The sequence below is a fragment of the Saccopteryx leptura genome, chromosome 9, assembly GCF_036850995.1.
Source record: "Saccopteryx leptura isolate mSacLep1 chromosome 9, mSacLep1_pri_phased_curated, whole genome shotgun sequence".
Lineage (NCBI taxonomy): Eukaryota > Metazoa > Chordata > Mammalia > Chiroptera > Emballonuridae > Saccopteryx > Saccopteryx leptura.
This window is the reverse complement of record NC_089511.1, coordinates 10,061,794-10,076,062: the sequence shown is the minus strand read 5'-3', so window position 1 is coordinate 10,076,062 and position 14,269 is coordinate 10,061,794. Positions and strand designations below refer to the sequence as shown.

Genomic DNA, 14,269 nt, shown 5'->3' with positions numbered 1-14,269 from the left:
CTGTCAGCGCTCAGCAAACATTGGTGATCTGTGCAAGCCATTAAGGTTTGAGGGCGTGTGTGTGTGTGTGTGTGTGTGTGTGTGTGTGTTCTAGGGTGTGGGTCAGGCTATGAATTTGTAACTCCAAGGTCATCTTCCACCTTCTGAGTGACACCCCTGCTCTACTGCGTGCCAGGGGCTTCATTTATTCTGCACAACAGCTCTGTGAGGCAGGCCCTGCCATATCCCTATATTACAGTCGAGGAAAATGAAGCTCAGAGATCTAAGTTACTGCTCAGTTTGTTCATAAGTGAAAAACACATCAACTGAGTCACATGCACCCCGTACACCCCATCCCAGGCTGCTGGGTGCTCAGTCTCCCGGGATGCTGATCCCGCCTTAAGGAGAAAGCAAAGAGAGGCTTAGGGGCTGGCCAAAGGGCACCCAGCACCCTAGAGACACCCAGGAGAGAGCCGGTAGTTGTTACCGGCTAGGAGGGCGCGGATCAGAGGTGTATATCGCTTGCAGACGGCCTTCCCCAGGACAGAAACGCGCAGCTATCTAGGCTGGTTCTGACAGAGCCATTTCACTGGCCGCAGCCTCAGTTTCCCCGTCTGTAAAAGTGGCCCGATGCTGTGGTCTCCAGGCTGGATCTGCCGGCGCAGAGCGAAGGGTTAAAGGGGCGGGGCCCTCGGCGGGGGCGGGGCCCGGGCTGCGGCCGCACCTGGCGGCGGCGGATCCCTCCCTCCCTCAACGCTGCTCGTGGCCCCGGGAGCGGCGGCTAGAGCCGGGTCCCCCGGGAGGAGCAGCGCAGGAGCCGGGACCCGCCGCGGGAGGGGCGGCGACTGCAGCCGGAGCGACCTCGGGGAGGCGAGCGGAGCCGCGATGGCCGAGTTCCCGTCTAAAGTGAGCACGCGGACCAGCAGCCCCGCGCAGGGCGCCGGCGCGGCGGTCTCGGCGCTGCGCCCGGACCTGGGCTTCGTGCGCTCCATCCTCGGCGGGCTCATGCTGCTGCAACTGGTGAGTGCGCGCGGGGCCCCGGGGATTGAGGCTCCGGGGAGGCCCACCTTAGCACCCCGTGCACCCCATCCCAGGCTCGCACGCGCCCTGACGCGCCATGCCTACCCCGGGGGCGCCTATACGACCGACGCTCCCGAAGTCACTCTGGAGACCTCGAGAGACCCCGTTGTCGCCCCTGCGAGCTCCGGCACCGTGAACCCATGTTGAGAGTGCCTACTTCAACGCTCCATCATCCCCGCAGGTGGTCACCAGGTGCCACCCACAGAAGCGCTCACATAAGCCACAATCACTGCGTACGACTCTGTCTCTGTCTTTGCAAGGACAATGCCCGAACCCCCCAAAAGACCTAGCCGAAGCGAAGTTCAGGCTCGGCTAACTCTCCCCGTGGCTGCACCCCGGAACACTCCTGGTGTAATCGAGAGGGCACAGCCGTGCCACCACTTGCACTTAGGCACTGTCCTGTGGGCTCCCGCGCGGGAGCTGGGCCCTTCTGGCTTCCACTGGGTGACCCGCCGGGTTCCAGCCGGTTTGGCCGGCTTAGCGGACCGAGGCACCGCGCCCAGCGCTGGGGAGAGTGACTTGTAGGAAGGCAGGGTAAGACTCCGGTGTCTGCCAGACCCTCTGAAGGACCTAGCTGTGAAAGGGCGGACGGATGGGTACACCCCTTCTCCACACACACTCGTTACAGGCTTGGAGGTGTCAGCTTTCTTCTTCTCTCAACTGCCCTCTGTTGACAGTCAGGAAGCTGGGTGGCGGCCCTTGTGGGAGGCTCTCCCCCATCCGAAGGCTTGGGCTATCTTCAGAGGATTAGGGGGTACTCAGAGGTGGGTCAGGATCCATTTTCCTATAGGGCCTCTCCCGCCTTCTGCCCACTGCTGGGTCCTAGCAAGGTTGCCAGGCTCAGGCTGGAAGGAGGGGCCCTCTGCCTCCTGGGTCAGTGCTCTCTCTATTTCCGAGTTTCTCAATTCTCTCCCTGTAAGCCCCCCTTCTTCACCCCAGCCTCAGGTTCTCCGGGAGGGGTTTGTTTAAAATGTAGATTCTTGGTCACCACCCCCGGAAATAAAGTGGAATTGGAATTTGAACCTTTGAACCTCAGGAAGTCCAGCCCAGAAATCTACATTTTTAATTCTTCTCCCGGAGTTGTTTTGGAGATGGGGTAGGGGTGGTGAAGAGCGGTAAGGGGTGCGGTCAGGGGCTAACTTCAATCGGGAGCAACGCTGTGAGCGAGGCTTTTCCAGCGCAGAAGAGGAGGAAGAGAGCGTGGGCCCCAGGGGTGTGAATGGGCAAAGGAGATCCTTCTGAGTCCAGGAAGTCTCATGGAGGAGAGGCGGCTTCGGAGCAGGGACCTCACTGAAATCTGAGGCCGGGTCGAATGGGCAGGGTGCCCTGTGAGTCAAGGCTTGAGAACCCCAAAATAGAAAGGAAGTTAGAGGGAATGGCCAACAGGTTGGTGAAACTGGACCTGAAGCACTTGTTTCTGGGGTGGCCAGAGATATGGACACGTTTCAGCCTTAGGAGCTTTGAGTCCAGCAGAGGGGGCTGAGATGATGAGGTGGTCAGGTAGGCAGGTGGATCCCTAGGGTTAGCTCCTGATCGACAAGACCTGAGCTTCTGCTTCTTTTGCATTTGAACAAGGAGGATTGAGTAAGTGGAATTAGAGGACTTTGGAATGAGAAGAGCACCCTGTTGTGCATACCAGGACCTGGGTAGCCTATGCCTCTGATTTGGGAGTCCCTGTGGGCTCAGCAGACCAGTCTGAGCATTTGGGTCCCCTCACACAGATGTGGACACTGAAGTCTAAGTGAAATGTAGTCCTGTAGTGGAGATCAGCACTTAGGTCTCCAGACTTCCAGGGACTGGGTGTGACCGGGGTGACTTTCCTCTGCCCTCCCTCTCCCGGTAGTGTTTTTGGGGCAGGGAGGATGAGGGTCTCTCATCAGAGTTCTGAAGACCTGCACCTTTTAGTGCCTTAACCAATCTGCTTCTGGGAGAAGCTGCTTCCTGAGCTGTTTCTCTGGCAACGGACAGTTCCACTGGGTCTGAGATGGGGAGGGGGAGTTCACTCAACTGCTACCACCATCTCCCCGGAAGATGTAATAATAGCTCCCACCAGTAAGGTACCCACTAGGCTCCAGGCCCTTTTGTCAAGGGCTTTATAGTTTTTCATTCTTCCCCCTTTTACAGGTGAGGAAACTGGGGCTTACAGGTCAGTTCTTTGCCCAAGATCTCACAACCCTCCTCCACAAGGAAGCTAAGCCCTGAGTGGTCTTTTTCCTCCTGTGCTCTTCTGACCACACTCAGCCTGGCTCAGCCGGTCTCTCACCAGGCACAGGGTCTGGTGCTGTTGAAGGAAAGGCTGCATAGAGGAGGTGCTAAATGGGAAGATGAGAACTAACTCCATCAGTGCTCTGTTTCCTAGGATTTGGTGAAGTGGTCCAGACGTGGTGGGAGGGGAGGGCTGGGCCAGGAAATGTGCGCTTTGCCTGGTGTTAGATGTGTCCCAGAGAACCCACCTCTCACTCCATCCCCCACCTCATCTCGTTCGGAAAGAACATTAGATGGAATGTGATACAGTATCAAGCAATGTAAGACAGAAGAATATATTTTCTAAAGTTGGTAGTATGTGTAGGGAGGTAGGAGGTGTGGGGGGGCTGACTTAAAGAGGGCTAAAAAGAGATCCTACCAGCAATCTGTAGCAAATTTAAGGCTGTTATTCTTTCTTTTTTTTTTTTTTTTTTTTTTACAGGAACAGAGAGAGAGTCAGAGAGAGGGATAAATAGGGACAGGCAGACAGGAACGGAGAGAGATGAGAAGCATCATTAGTTTTTCGTTGTGACATTTAATTGTTCATTGATTGCTTTCTCATATGTGCCTTGACCGTGGGCCTTCAACAGACCGAGTAACCCCTTGCTCAAGCCAGCGACCTTGGGTCCAAGCTGGTGAACTTTTTTTTCTTTTTTCTTTTTCTTTTTTTTTTTTTTTTGCATAAGCCAGGTGAACCCATGCTCAAGCTGGCGACCTCAGGGTCTTGAACCTGGGTCCTTCCGCATCCCAGTCTGACGCTCTATCCACTGCACCACCGCCTGATTAGGCAAGGCTGTTATTCTTTGTTGAGCTTCCTAGCAGCCTGGGCAAAAAGGGGAAACATGATGAATTTATGCAGATAGCATCTTTAAAAAGGAAGCAGGCAAATTTGGCCTAAAAACAACTCTTCTGTTTATAAGAACCTGGAGGTTTGATGCTGCAGATTGTATGGGTAGAGGGTGTAGGAATGTTGTGGAAGGTGTGGTGAATTTGTGCTTATGGCTGAGCCCAAAGCCTTTATAGAGTAAGTATAAAGAGAATGCCGTTAAATGACCATATGTTTCTTATTTTTTAAATCCTCCCCAAGTCCAGGGGGAAAGACGATGTGGCAATAGGCTCAGAGAGGGTGAAGAGCTTGGCCCACGGGCATGGAGTAGAGGCAGAGCTGGGAACTCACAGCCTTGCTTTAGCTATGCTTCCTGTTTTTATTGTTTTGTTTGTTGTTGGGGGATGGGGAAGCGGAGGGACTTCAGGAAGGAGGGACTCATCAGGAGGCTTCCTGACTGAATTGGGCGCAGAAGGGTGTAGTTAAATGGAAGGACGCAGGACTAAGGAGGATCAGGACAGACCCTAGCTTATGCAAGGGCATCCTTGAGGGCCAGCACGTAGAAGCCGTATGAATGCCCTGTGCCAATGGGGCCACTGTGTTTGGCACCTTCTATTCTTCCTCTTGTCTTACCTGCTGGGATTGGGGGTAGCCCCACAATTCCCAGTTTGCAGGCGAATAAATAGCTCAGAAGCCTCACCTGCATTCCATCACAATGATCCGGCTTGAGTAATGCTGAGAGTATTGGTGGGAGCACAGGCCTGGGAGCAAGAGTCTTGGGTTCAAATTCTGCCTCTGCCTCTTCCTGGCTGTGTGATCTTGGGTAAGATCTTCCCTAATTTCCCTGAACCTCAGTTTCCTTGTCTGTAAAATGGTGACTGGAATTGTGAGGATTATGGAAGATCATGCTTACACATGGTTTAGCGTGGGGTATATTGGAATGAAGGAAACGTAGGATTGACAGTGTCAGAATCCTAGGGCTCTTATGTTGCTATGAGAGGCCCTTTGGTGCATGCTGAACATAAGCTTGCTTGCTCCCAGGGATGGGGAACTCAGTTCCTCTCAAGGTGGCCTGCTCCATCCTGGTGCACTTGGGGGTGTTAGAAAGTTCTTCCTTCTGGTGGTCCTGGCTCTGCTTTTAGCCCTCGCAGGCAAGCCAGCTCTTCTCCAGGTGTGCAGAATGGCAGAGCCTGACGGTTAACTCTGACCTGGAGGGGAAAAGGCTGCCGAGGTGAGGTTGTTCAGGTCTGAGAGGTGTGAGCAGAGGTTGGTTGCATTGGGGCTGCAGTGTTGGGTGTGAGGTGGTGGGCAGCGGGGGAAGGTCACGTGCACCCTACAGGTCCTTTAAATATGCCCCACGCGGATCACCCCACGCAACTTCCCTGGCCTCTGTCCCAGGGACCAGGGAACCTCTTCGGGCGGGATACACTGTACTAAATAAAGCTTTTATTATTCCACAATTCGTGGCTATGCCCTTTCTTCTTCCTCGGCAGGGAAAAACACCTTACATTGGGGTCTCTCCTAGGGTTTTCCTCAGCTCTGAGATTTGTGGGTTCTGTCTCCTTAGTGCAGTATCCCAGGCCCTGCATTCTCACGGGTTTCATCCAACACGGAGCAAAACCAGTGCTTTGTATTGTTAGCTCCGCCTACCTCCCCAGGTAGGGTGTTGACTGTTTGGAATTAATTTATAATTATGTAATAAATAAATGAACACATTCTCCTTAAAAAATAAAAACCCATTACAGATAAGGCTAAAGTTTTTCTTGGATCACCTAAACCCTCTCCCCAAGGAAACCACCATTTTGGGGTGTTTGTAGTTTTTCCCTTTGCATTTTTTTTTTTAGACATTGATGGTTTTATTCTGTAGCCTTTGTTCAGAAAGTTGCTTTTCTCACACCCAGTGCACCTGCAATCTCTTCATACAGAGCTGTCTCCCTCCTTTCTCTTTCAGGGTGTCCCATAGTGTCATGGCAACCCCCTCTCATTTAGCCATTTCTCTAAAATAAATAAAACCATCTCAAAATGGTTTTATTGTCTGAAAAAATGATTGACATACAGCAAAACGTTCAAACGGTGCAGAGGGTTAGCAAGGGAAATGCAGTCTTTCTTGTCCCTGAGCAGCCTGTGAGGCAGCCACCATCCTGTGTGTAGTGTTCCAGGGCCAGTCAGCGACAGTGTCCTCGCTTAAAAACACACATAGGGGAGCTGACTGGGCACGTGCATGGCCGTGCTTTCTTCTCCTGGCAATACACCCGGGATGTTCTGTGTGGGTGCGCAACATGCTGAGTGTGTCCTTTCTGTCATCCTCTGTGTACTTAATTTCCTTAATATGTAACCTATTTACAATGCTCTAGGATCAGATAGAGTTGGGCAAGAGCACTGTGAAAAATCTCTGTCCCTTCTGGCTAAGTGTTGACCCACTCTTCCTGGTTTCCCAGGCACCGTGTTGTTTTTAAGGAGACCTGGGCGAATATGGGTATAGATTCTCACTCACCTCTCTGCATTTTACCCAAGAGGTATATAGTCTGTCCATGTCCTTCTACATTCTTTTCACTTGAATATGTGTCTTGGTGGTTCTGTGGTCTCAGTGTACAGATTGTGACGGCTCCTGCACGTCCCATTGTGCAGCCGTGGTGTGATGTGCGTGGCCCACGCCTTCCCTGACAGACACTTGGGGTTGTACAAGCCACCGAGGGCATTTCCAGAAGTGGCGCCGCTGGGTTGGGTGTGTGTGTTCGTCGTGATTTGATTGCCAGATGCCCTCTGTAGGGGTCATACGGTCCTCGCACAGCGCCTCCCGTGGAGTGCCTGTCCCCACGCCCTGACTAGCAGGTGAATTAGCACACCTCTGCATGTGCCCCAGTCTGATAGGCAAAATGGTGGGTCTGTGTAGCATTATTCTGTAGTTTTCTTGTGACTGGGGTTGGCCTTTTAAAATATGTTTAAGAGCACTTTGTATTTATTTCCTGTTGGTATCCCTTCCCCATCCGACTGGGTTGTCCGTCTGTGTCTTACTAGCAGCCGGAGCTCTAGAGGGTTTGCACATATTTTCTTCCTAGTTTGTTTTTTTGATGTTGCTCATGGTGGTTTTGTTTGTCTTGCAGACTTTTGTTTTTACGTTACTGGATTTCTTTTTATCTTTGTGACTTCTGGAAATTGGTTCAGAGTGAGAACTTTCTCATTCTGAGTTAAAACAATTCCAAGTAGACCGTGAACTTGGAAAGTGTTACATCATCTGCGGTTTGTCACACTCCTGAAAGGCTACGAGGAAGGGTGGCCTCAGTTGGGTGCTAAAGTGTCTTTAACACCTTCCCATCCCCCTTTCCCTAATTTATTTATTTTTTAGAGAGAGAGACACACACACACACACATTGATTTGTTCCACTTATTTATGCATTCATTGGTTGATTCTTGTACATGCCCTGACTGGGGATAGAACCCACAACCTTGGCATATGGGGATGATGCTCTAATCAACTGAGCTACCTGGCCAGGGCTCCCCACCACTCTTTTTTAATAGGGAGTTCTGGACCCTGGCCGACGGCTGTAGCTGTCTAGGATATAGTAATGTTGTTATATAGTTATTGTACTTAATTTTACAATCAGCTTCTGTTGTGGTGGATAATGTAAATATCCCACTTTTTTTGTGATTTTAAAGTAATTGACTACCAGTACTACCACAGTAAAATTCAATTTAAAAGAAAAGAAAAGCTCTATGATGTTAACAGTTACAGGTAAAAATAAAATAATTGACTAATTTATGTGATATATAGACATTTATCAGTGAGGACTGGTTAAATAATGACCCATTTCTGCAATGGCGTGCTATCACTTAGTAAAAAAAGATACCATCTTTTTACAGGATGGCCCAAGCCGGGTGGCTCAGTTGGTTGAAGTGTCATCCCAATGCGCCAAGGTTAGGGGTTCAATCCTGGGTCAAGGCACATATGAGAATCAACCAATGAGTGTGTAACTACGTGGAACAAGTTGATTTCTCTCTCTCTCTCTCTCTCTCTCTCTTTCTCTTCCTGTCTCTCTAAAAATCAATTTTAAAAAATTAAAAAAACCCAATAAGGGAACTCTATATGTATTGATGCTCCGTGGTTAACCGAGAAAAGGAAGGTGTTACACTGCGTGTGCAGATTACTATCACTCGTGTGGGAGAAATGGCCACAGTCTGCACGCAGACGCACCTCTCCGAAGCGTGTGTGTATGTGTGTTCACAGTTTCTGTAAGGCATGTGAGAAACCACCCTTGGTTGGCCCTGGGGAAGGAAGATGTGCTTAAAAAAATACCATTTTGTTATCTACCATGTCATATATATTACGTGTTTCAAAAATAAATAAAATAACATCAAAAAGCCTTTCAAATAAATGAAAATTGAGTACAAAATAGTTCAGGTATAAAAAAGGACAAATATATGGTGATGAAAAATGATTTGCCTTTGGGTGATGGGCAGCAGCTCAAATGCTATAGCTGTTCACCTGAAACCTATGTACTCCTTAAAAGATTTTATTTATTCATTTTTAGAGAGAGAGGAGAGAGACAGAGAAAGAAAGAAGGGGGGGAAGAGCAGAGAGCATCAACTCCCATATGTGCCTTGACCAGGCAAGCCCAGGGTTTCGAACCGGCAACCTCAGCATTTCCAGGTCGATGCTTTATCCACTGCGCCACCACAGGTCAGGCGAAACCTCTGTACTCTTATTGATCAATGTCACCCCATTAAAATTAATTTAAAAAGAAAAGGTTCAGGTAGTTTGTATGCATGCATAGCTGGGAAGGTGGCACGTGCAGGCCCCTCAGGCCCAGAGAGTGGAAGACGCTTTTCCGGGGTCACACAGTGGCAAGCAGTAGCCCCAGAGTCAGTGTTACCGGCTGGGTGACCTTCGGCTCTTTCCTAAACCGTCTGGAAGCGGAAGGAGCACGTGGCCCACAGGGGCCGCAGGGGTAAGGGCCGCGAAGCTGTCCCCATGCGTGGACAGTTGCTGTTTCTGTGCGTGTGGCAGTGCCAGGTGTTGGTCACCCCTTGTCAGCGGGTGAGTTGTCTGGGGTGGAATTCAGTGAGGACCAGGTCCCAGTGTCCTCCTGCTCACAGATGGTCTGGGGGCGCTGCAGGGGTCCTGCCCCGGTCCCCATGGTGAACTGGAACCTGACGGGGGAGAGCCCGGTTTTATTTGGCAGCCCAGTGAGCCCCCCTCCCCACCCCCGCCCAGATACTAACCGGTTCTTTGTACAGTTGGGCTGGGTTGGTCCCTCCTCTTTGCCCAAGGGGCAGAGGCCAGGGAGGCACCCTAAGTTCTCACAGAGAGGTGAGGGCAGAAAGGCAAGGGCCAAAGGTCAGGCGGGGCCTCTTCTGGGACATTCCAGCTTGAAGAGGGGAGGGAGAGAGATGTCAGACATCAGATTATCTGCTACCCTGTGTGAAGTTCGCAGCGTGGGGTCCTCTGCTCCTCCTTGAGGTCAAGGGGGGTTCATCTTGCTCGAGATCACCAGAACAGTAGTGTCAGGGGCTAGGAAGGAGTCTGGCTGATAGAGAAGGCCTTCCCAATAGGCCGCCCCACCCCGTCTTCCAGAAGGCGAGGCCAAGCCTCCTGGCGTGCTAACAACGGTTCCAACAGGCAGCTCTCTCTGGGGGGCTGATGGCACAATGGGGGCCTGCCTGGGGTTGCTGAGAATGCCTTCTGCCCAGAGTTCAAGGTCAGCCCCTGCCCCTCTGTTCTGGCCTTCAGGGCAGTGACGCTGCCATCGAACACGTTGGTCTCCAGGGGTGTCTCTCCAGGCCAGGACCCAGAGGCCTGGCCTCGGTATCTCCACCGGGCAGCCACAGAACCCCCTGGGCCCTGGCCCTTACTGCCCATGGGCTTGGAGCCAGGCCCAGGTTTTCCAAGTGCCTTGGTTTCCTCAGCTGTGAAATGGGCCAGGTCCTGTATTGAGAGCTCGCTGGGCCCAGCGCTGGCTGTAGGAGGGAAGCATTGGTGGGGCCTGGCGTTTGGACACGACCCGGGCCTTTGCAGGGGGGCCATGGCCTTCTGGAAGGCTCTGTATCACTTGTAGGGGGGTCCTAGCACTGGAGGCACAGGGAGGCCTCATAGCACTGGGGAAGGAAGGGGTGGAGGGCAGGGCGCTGAGGTCTGATTGCTGGAACCTCACCAAGGAGCATTGTCACTTGCTGTGGGAGCCAGAGAAGGCCTTGGGGATGTGACTCAAGGGTCCCCTGTGTGCCTTCACATCCCTGGGGCCATCTGTGGGGGGATCTGCTTGGTCTCTGGCCCCAGAGTGCTTCATGGGAACCCAGGTGGGAGGGCGAGCAGGAGACAGTGTGAGCTTCCTGTTGGGAAGGTTTTTCTGAAATCCTGAGAGTCCCCGATGAACAATAGTGGTGCTGGGCTCCTCGACATGCAGGGTGCATGCATGCATGGGCTGGCAGGGCCTGACGGGATGCCTTAGGAAAGCCCTGGAGGTGACCCAGGGTCATTCCCTCCCCTGTGACAGCGCAGGCTGCCGGCTCCCTGCTGCACCTGGCACCGAGCAGCCCTCCAGAGAGCTTGTCCAGTGACTGTAGGACTCAAGTTGGTAACTCCCGCCTACTTTTTGGTGAAGGAAAGTGAGGCTTAGAGGAGTTGGAAGCCACCCAAGCCCGGGCTGCGGGCTCTGCAGGGTTCTGCATCCACCCTTGCTGCTCTCCACCTCCTGTAGAGCTGCGATTCAGCGATGCTCAGAGTGCAGGATGCTCAGAGTGTATGATGCTCAGAGTGCAGGGATGCTTGGAGTGCAGGATGCTCAGAGTACAGGGATGCTCAGAGTGCAGGATGCTCAGAGTGCAGGATGCTCAGAGTACACGGATGCTCAGAGTACAGGGATGCTCAGAGTGCAGGATGCTCAGAGTGCAGGATGTTCAGAGTGCACGGATGCTCAGAGTGCAGGATGCTCAGAGTGCAGGATGCTCAGAGTGTATGATGCTCAGAGTGCAGGATGCTCAGAGTGCAGGATGCTCAGAGTACACGGATGCTCAGAGTACAGGGATGCTCAGAGTGCAGGATGCTCAGAGTGCAGGATGTTCAGAGTGCACGGATGCTCAGAGTGCAGGATGCTCAGAGTGCAGGATGCTCAGAGTGCACGGATGCTCAGAGTGCAGGATGCTCAGAGTGTATGATGCTCAGAGTGCAGGGATGCTCAGAGTGTGTGATGCTCAGAGTGTATGATGCTCAGAGTGCAGGATGCTCAGAGTGTATGATGCTCAGAGTGCAGGATGCTCAGAGTGTATGATGCTCAGAGTGCAGGATGCTCAGAGTGCAGGATACTCAGAGTGCACGGATGCTCAGAGTGCACGGATGCTCAGAGTACACGGGTGTTCAGAGTGCAGGGATGTTCAGAGTGTATGATGCTCAGAGTACACGGGTGTTCGGAGTGCAGGGATGTTCAGAGTGTATGATGCTCAGAGTGTATGATGCTCAGAGTGTATGATGCTCAGAGTGCAGGATGCTCAGAGTGTATGATGCTCAGAGTGCAGGATGCTCAGAGTGTATGATGCTCAGAGTGCAGGATGCTCAGAGTGCAGGATGCTCAGAGTGTATGATGCTCAGAGTGCAGGATGCTCAGAGTGTATGATGCTCAGAGTGCAGGATGCTCAGAGTGCAGGATGCTCAGAGTGCAGGATGCAGAGTGTATGATGCTCAGAGTGCACGGATGCTCAGAGTACACGGGTGTTCAGAGTGCAGGGATGCTCAGAGTGTATGATGCTCAGAGTGCACGGATGCTCAGAGTACACGGGTGTTCAGAGTGCAGGGATGTTCAGAGTGTATGATGCTCAGAGTACACGGGTGTTCAGAGTGCAGGATGCTCAGAGTGCACGGATGCTTAGAGTGTATGATGCTCAGAGTACACGGGTGCTCAGAGTACACAGCGCGGGAATTCCGAACAGCCTTCCCCCCAAGCCTCACCCTCTGCACAGCGATGGGGTGGCCTGTGCAGTTGTTGTGGCCAGTCCGGGCGCCTGGAGCCTCTGTCCCCTGCGCCTTTGTCTCCTGTGACACAATAGGTGGCTTTTTATCCCCATAAAGTCCCTTTCACTATAGGGAAAAGGGCCAGGGTGGGGGTGGAGGCTGGGCCTGGCCAGGCCAAGTTCTGAATGTCCTCAGATGCCCAGATGTGTTTCTGCAAGGGGGAAACCCGGGGCGTCACTGGCCTGGGCCTCAGTTTCCCGGAAGGTGCAGTGGGGAGAAGGAAATCTGGGGTATGACCGGGGTGGGGGGAGAAGGAACCCACCCTTCCACTTTTCTAAAACATTTGGTTTCGTGTTCAATGTTTAAAAAGCTGAAGCTGTCGCATAGAAATTCAGATTTCTAGTGTCTCTTGGAAAGTTAAAAGTCCTGGCTGCCTTGGGCCTGCGTTCCCACAGACCCCACCTGACCCCCTCTGTCGTTTCTGTACCCGCCTGCCTGGTGGCTGCTGAGTGTAACACCCCTGTGTCAGCCTCCAGGCTCTGAGGTGCTGTCCCTCCCTCTGGGGTTTGCTTAGCGCTCCTGTGTTTGGTGGCAGAGAGAGGGCTGTGCGTCACCCTGGAGGAGGCCTGTGTAGAGGAGTGTCAGGCCTCAGACTGAGAGAAGCCTTGGAGAACATTGTGCACGGGGGAAGACTGAGGTCCCATTGTACAGAGGGGAAGACTGAGGTCTAAAGGGGTAAAGTGTTCTGCTTGGGGACCCTCAGCTTATGAGGAGCAGAAGTGCAGCTCCAGAAAGTGTTCTAGGACTGGGTGGAGTAGACGTCTGGGGCCTCCCGCTTCAGATAAGCCCACCTCCTTTATCAGACAGATGCGTGGGGCCCACATTGGCATAGGGCCCTTATCTGCCAGGCACTGTGCCTGGTGCTTGAGTTTAGATACATTTGTTACTTCCCCCGGGCCTCACACCCCTAGGAACTGTGTGCCCTATTAAAACCCAAGGACACCAGGCACAGGGGATGAATGGACTAGGAAGCCCGACTCTTGCTTCTCAGAGTGGTGCTGACAGTAGGACATGAACTGAGTGTTGAGTCTCTGTTGGCTGCTGGTCTAAGAACCTTATATTCAGGGTGGGCCAAAGTAGGTTTACGGTTGCATTGTGACATTCTGGTGAGTTAATAAAGCTATTGTAATGATCATCATAACCTGCCTATCTTTTTCCATACGAATAACTGTAAACCTACTTTTGCCCACCTCCTGTTTATTTCTTCACTAACATCTCAGAACTACCCCCATGAGGTAGGCACACTTGGAGGATGAGGACACTGAGGCACAGAGGGGTCCAGCCACTTGCCCGAAGCCATGCAGCTAGTAAGGAGGCAGGATCAGCACTTGCACCCAGAGAGTTAACAGGCCAAGCTTCCATTGGAATGGATGCTGGTGTCAAAGTCAAATCAGATCAGGACATCCACCTGCAGATTCCAACAGTAGCTAAGAAAGACGTATTTGTTTCCTAGGGCTGCCGTAAGAAAAGTACCACAAAGTGGGTGGCCAAAAACAACAGAAATGTATTCTCACAATTCTGGAGGCTAGAAGTCCAAAATCAAGGTGTTGGCGGGGGTGGTTCCGTCTTGAGGCTAAAGAGCATCTGATTCAGGCCTCTCTCCTGGCTTCTGGTGGTTGCCAGCAGTCCTTGGCTTGGACACACATCACTCCAATCTCTGCTTCCATCGTCACATGGCATTCTCTGTGTGTGTGTCCAGTTTCCCTCTTCTAAGGACACCAGTCACTGGATTAGGGCCCACCCGAATCGAGGCATGCCTCTTGGTCTGGCATTTGTGATGAATCTCTCTTCTTTGGTCCTGCAGGTGATTTTAATAAAAATATCTCTGGTATCCAATTGTTGAGAGATTCTTTTGGAGGTGCAAAGGATCTGGGGCATATAGGACAGTCTTTGTTTAAAGAGAAAATCCCTAACCTAAAATCTTTAGGTTTTCAGGAAAAAATGCAGGGCTGGTGGTGGTGGTGATGGTGGTGGTAGTGGTGATGGTGATGGTGATGGTGGTGGTGGTGGTGGTGGTAGTGGTGATGGTGATGGTGGTGGTGGTGGTGATGGTGGTGGTAGTGGTGATGGTGATGGTGATGGTGGTGGTGGTGGTGGTGGTAGTGGTGATGGTGATGGTGGTGGTGGTGGTGATGGTG

General features: G+C 52.3%; 1 protein-coding gene and 1 pseudogene across 1 annotated transcript in view; both read left to right on the top strand.

The window, feature by feature from the left end:
• The window catches only part of LOC136381433 (ubiquitin-conjugating enzyme E2 D3-like), a 41,832-nt pseudogene extending 41,068 nt beyond the window's left edge, over window positions 1–764 (top strand).
• The window catches only part of PLLP (plasmolipin), a 23,064-nt gene continuing 9,512 nt past the window's right edge, over window positions 718–14,269 (top strand). Inside the window, exon 1 of the mRNA XM_066349518.1 lies at window positions 718–999. Coding sequence (XP_066205615.1) covers window positions 865–999 — 135 coding nt within the window. The 5' untranslated portion in view covers window positions 718–864. The remainder of the gene's footprint in view (window positions 1,000–14,269) is intronic.